The sequence below is a fragment of the Amphimedon queenslandica genome, unplaced genomic scaffold (genome assembly GCF_000090795.2).
Source record: "Amphimedon queenslandica unplaced genomic scaffold, v1.1 AMPQUscaffold_12259, whole genome shotgun sequence".
Classification (NCBI taxonomy): domain Eukaryota; kingdom Metazoa; phylum Porifera; class Demospongiae; order Haplosclerida; family Niphatidae; genus Amphimedon; species Amphimedon queenslandica.
Window position 1 is genome coordinate 6365 of NW_003547503.1, and position 5088 is coordinate 11452.

The window sequence follows — 5088 nt, forward strand, 5'->3', positions numbered from 1 at the left end:
ATCTGTGGATCTAGTAATGCTTGTATTACTCCATCACTGCCACAGGAAGCAGCTATCATTAAAGGAGTGAGACCAGTGGACTCTATCAATGGTGTACACAGGTCACTTGAAGTTTGATTGATCATAAATTCTACATCATCAGACACACAAGCATTCAGTATTTCTTCTTGATGTTTTGTAAAGTATATTTTAGCTGCTAATAACTTGATTAATTTCTTATGTCCTCCATAACAAGCTACTGTTACTGCCTTCACCATTTCTTCTTGATTGGGATTATAATTATTCAGCAGTGTGTCAATTACTTTATTGTGTCCACCATATGCAGCATGACAGAGAGCAGATAATCTATTATTATCAATAACTGATGGATCAGCATTATATGTCATTAGTAGAAGTGCAACTGCTTCACTCTGTCCATTAAAACTAGCATGCATCAGTGCAGTCCTACCTTTACTGTCAGTGATATTAGGATCAGCTTCCTCTAATAGTAATACCAATACTTCAGTATATCCTTTTTCACTTGCAATCATTAGTGGTGTAACTCCATCATTATTTTTTCGATTAACATTTATATTCCATGACAGCAGTGTTTCTATGATATCATCTATATTATTATCCTCACTACTGCTAGAGTATAATGCATGATGCAATGCATTGTCTCCATCATTGTCACAAATATTAGGATCTGCTCCATTCTCCAGTAGTGTTAGTACTATATCCTTGTGACCACATTCACATGCTAACATTAAGAAAGTTTCTCCAGTTTCTTGTTGATGGTTTAGATCATTAATCTCTTTCAATAGTGACTTAACTACTTCTAAATGCCCTCCAATGCATGCAAAAACTAATGATGGGCAAGAGATTTCTAACATTTCTTTTGGTAGAGGTGCTTGTTTCATAATAATTGGAAGTGTTGCTTGAAAATATTTGCTTGATGATAAAGGTGCCTTAGGATTATAACCAGCTTTAAGTAACAATTCTACCGCTTGTACATTACCAATGATAGTTGCCACTATTAGACTGGCAGGATCATCCTCAGGTTGTGGTGTAGCCTCTAGTAGTAGACGAAGTATTTCAATTGTATCATCTACAGTGGTTTTTGAAATAAATTCCTTTACTCCTTTAACAACTTGATCAGTTGTAGTTTTAAATTTACTTGCCAAAAAATTTGTTAATGTAGGCTGTGAATCCTTAAAGTAGATAAATTGGCTTTCCTGCATTAATTTGCTTACACACAAATGAACTATTGACATTTCAACTTCAAGTGATGCTCTGGCCTCATTTAACTCAATCCTGATACTATTAGTAGTAGCAGCACCAAATTTCAGCAATTCTTGTACAATTGTTTTTTGACCTAAGCACACTGCATATGCTAAGACTGTTGTTCCATTTTTACTTTTAGCATTAGGATCAGCACCAGCTTTTAATAGTAACTGAACTATTTCTAAGTTATCATGACTACTGGCAACCATTAATGGAGTCCTTCCATTCAACAATGGATTGTCTGATTCTGATTGTACATTTGGATCTGCACCTTTTTCCAATAATAATTGAATCAGTTCCTTTGTTTTATTACAAATTATAGCCATTGTCAATGCAGTGTCCCCATTCCTCCGTGATTTCTCTGATGATTGAAATTTAACATTAGGATCAGCACCAGCTTCCAATAGTAATCGAACTATTTTTGAATTATCTTCTTTTGCAGTACATGCTGCCATTAGAGGTGTGAGGACATTATTTTGTGTAGCATTGAGATCAACTGGTTCTTGCAATATTAATTTAACTATTTCAATATGTCCCTGCTGACATGCTTTTGTCAATGTGTTATAGTCACTAGTAGGTCTAACAATTTTAAGAAAAGTATTGTAAAGTCCGCTTGAAGAAAAAAAAGCTAATGGATCATATCCAGCTTTTAGTAACAATTCAACTGCTGGTGTACAACCTACTTCAGCTGCTGCTATTAAACTATAAGGATCATCTTCAGGTTGTGGTGTAACTTTCAGTAAAAGCTGGAGTGTTTTAATGTGTTTTGCTTCTTCTTGTGCTTTTATTTGTTGTAAACCCATGTCTATGGCAGAATTTATAAATTTATCTTGCACAGATTTTTGCATTATTTGATTTATTTCATTGACAGGAGTGTTTTTTATTGCTATTATCATGGCACAGCATTGAGTTATTGTGCAGTTCATAGTTGTGTTAATGATAGGATTAGTAATGCTAATATTAGTACTGGCACCAGCTTTTATCAGTTCATCAACTATTTCATAATGTGCAAGTGTCACAGCAACTTTTAAAGCAGTTTCTCCTGTCATTGCAGCCTTATTAGGATCAGCATGAGCACTTTAATAATAATTGAACTGTTTGTTTGTGACCACGGCTACTAGCCATCAATAGTGCAGTGCTTCCGTTCAGAAAAGGAATACTTAATGACTCCACTTGTATATTAACATTAGCACCAGCTTGTACTAATATTTCAACTATTTCCAAATGCTCAGTTTCTTGACTACAGGCAATCATTAAAGCAGTCACATTATCCTTGTTGGAAATATTTAAATCACTGATGACTTGTTCTTTCAGCAAAAGTTCAACTATTTGAGTGCAACCATTTCGACAAGCCAACATAAAAGCATTCCAACCATCTTTGTCTTGAACATTAGGATCAACTTGTTCCTTTAGCAACAGTTCAACTATTTGAGTGTGACCATTTCGACAAGCCAACATAAAAGCATTCCAACCATTTTTGTCTTGAACATTAGGATCAACTTGTTCCTTCAGCAACAGTTCAACTATTTGAGTGTGACCATTTCGACAAGCCAACATAAAAGCATTCCAACCATCTTTGTCTTGAACATTAGGATCAACTTGTTCCTTCAGCAACAGTTCAACTATTTGAGTGTGACCATTTTGACAAGCCAGTTCAAAAGCAGTCACTCCATCTTCTCGTTGATATTTATAATCAACTCCTTTACTAATCAATAGTTCAACCACCTCATAGTTACCATCATAACTAGCAATCATTACAGCATTTGATCCATTTGATTTCTTCAGGTGAGGATTAGCATTAGCTTGTAGTAACATGTGAATCATTGAAATGTGATTATGTTCACTTGCTATCATTAGTGCAGTCCATCCTTTATTGTCCTGAATGTTAACATTAGCTCCAGCAGACAGTAAACTGTGTACAATGTCCTCATGTCCTCTTTCACAAGCTAACATTAGTGCTGTCTTGCCTTCTTCATTAGTATGATCAATATTAACAGTTTCTAGTTGAAGAAGAAACTCTACTGCTTCATTATTACCAGCTGTAACTGCCTCAAGGAGAGCTAGTTCAAAGGTGAAGTTCATATTCTCATCTTCTTGAAGGACAGGATGATCATTAATGTATAAACTAAATATACCAATGAGACGCATAAACTGTAACGTTCCTCCAGTATATTCTATTAGACTGTCAGCTGTAAAGTCAAGAATGTGTAACTTGATGGCAACACATTTACTTGTTATTCTAATATGCTTCACAACTGATTGTCTGTATTCTCGGGGGAGCAGCTTTTTAATTAGTTCATACAATCCTTCAATATTTATGTCGTTCCAGCAAGTTTGCAGTTCCATATGAATGTAAGGCAGATTATCCACATTTCTATCAATAGAATAATACTTTTTGACAAGAAAATTTTTAAATGCAGAAACTGTATTTGATGTACGAAGCCTCTCACTTTCCTCCAAATGGTTTCTTAATTCATCAACTAGTTTATAAGTTACTCCATCATCAGTGAATGTTACCTCTGGTAGGAACTTTTTGCTCATGTCCAGTAACAGTTTACAATCAATAAAGTCGTAATATGGTTCAATTTTATTTAAAATATTATCAATATTGCTATCTACTGAGCCACGTTTCCACTTCATGTGTACTATAAGCCACTTTGATACATCAGTCACTAGTTGACTGTTGTGATTAGATTTTTCTTCAAAATTTGTTTCAAAAATTGTAACTAAATCTGAAAACTTCTGATGTAAGTCATTCTAAAGACTTATACACTTCCTTTTCACTTTCTTCACATATGAAAGGATCAGTTAGATTTATGTCATGAGAGGTAGCACCTATTAATATAAGAAATATTCTATTACTCAATAAAAAATATTGTTTTCACTTCCCATTAACATATGACTGGAGTATAAATTGTTAAATTGTTAATATTGTCATTATGAATAAATTTGGTCATTTTACCTGCATTAACACTTTGTGATGATAATGTCATAGTGAGATCATTTGTGCTCGATGTATCATTACTATGAATAAAACCTGAGTATGTACAATTTTGAAAATTAAAAAATTATAATCATAATTAATTTACCTGTTGGTGCTATAGTAGATACTAGTGAAGTAGATGATATCATTGATGATGCTGCTGGTAATAATGATTCCATATCAAATACTTTTCCCCATTCACTATCTAATGATCTAGCAGCAGCATCAGTTGGTCCACCTTGAGATATACACTCAACAAACACTTGACAATGTGCCTTTAATTCTGACACATCTTTTAATAATGAGAGCTTTGCTTCAAACTCATCTATCATTTTATTGTAGTTCAGTGATTGAGAATCTCTTACTGTCTTTGTGATAATTCCTTTAGCATATAAATGTGACAATATGCTACTGAGACTGCCTTTGGTTGCTTCTTCTAATACAGCATAGTGTGAACGAAGGATCTCTTTTACTTTTTTACAAGCTAGAAAGAGAGTCATCAATTATTTTTAAAATAAAAATACTAACCTTCTTCAACAGTAGGTCCAGGATTAAGTTCCACATCTCCTGATAAGAGGAGGAGGAGATGAGAAATTAAAGAGAACATTTTAATATCTCCAGGTAATGCTACTGACTGGAGGGTATCAGTAACAATATCACCAGTAGTACATTGTACTTGATAACAGTAACAATGACCTAATGATACATACAGTGTATAATGTACATATGAAGTATAGCTATTGATTTACCTGGTGGAGGAATTGAATTGTGTTTCAATAAAAGGAAACAAAGATAAATGACAATAAAACCAATAATAAACAGAACTGCTGGCAGTGTACATC

At 33.9% G+C, this 5088-nt stretch overlaps 3 protein-coding genes across 3 annotated transcripts; all 3 read right to left on the reverse strand.

The window, feature by feature from the left end:
- Nucleotides 1–2: 2 nt before the first annotated feature.
- Nucleotides 3–2644, reverse strand: LOC105314926 (ankyrin repeat and KH domain-containing protein mask-like; the record flags this gene model as incomplete). Its single annotated transcript, XM_020004340.1, has 1 exon — nucleotides 3–2644. A coding segment is annotated over exon 1 (2310 nt), but the record flags the coding sequence as incomplete, so codon positions are not given.
- On the reverse strand, nucleotides 2329–3903 carry LOC109580158 (E3 ubiquitin-protein ligase MIB1-like). Its single transcript, XM_020004341.1, has 3 exons — nucleotides 3399–3903; nucleotides 2901–3065; nucleotides 2329–2588 (listed from the first exon to the last, which is right to left on the reverse strand). The coding sequence occupies exons 1-3, from the start codon at nucleotides 3901–3903 to the stop codon at nucleotides 2329–2331; spliced, it is 930 nt and encodes a 309-aa protein (XP_019859900.1).
- On the reverse strand, nucleotides 3821–5079 carry LOC105314927 (uncharacterized). Its single transcript, XM_020004344.1, has 5 exons — nucleotides 4996–5079; nucleotides 4775–4942; nucleotides 4353–4730; nucleotides 4226–4300; nucleotides 3821–4098 (listed from the first exon to the last, which is right to left on the reverse strand). The coding sequence occupies exons 2-5, from the start codon at nucleotides 4851–4853 to the stop codon at nucleotides 4016–4018; spliced, it is 615 nt and encodes a 204-aa protein (XP_019859903.1). The 5' UTR covers nucleotides 4854–4942; nucleotides 4996–5079; the 3' UTR covers nucleotides 3821–4015.
- Nucleotides 5080–5088: the final 9 nt, after the last annotated feature.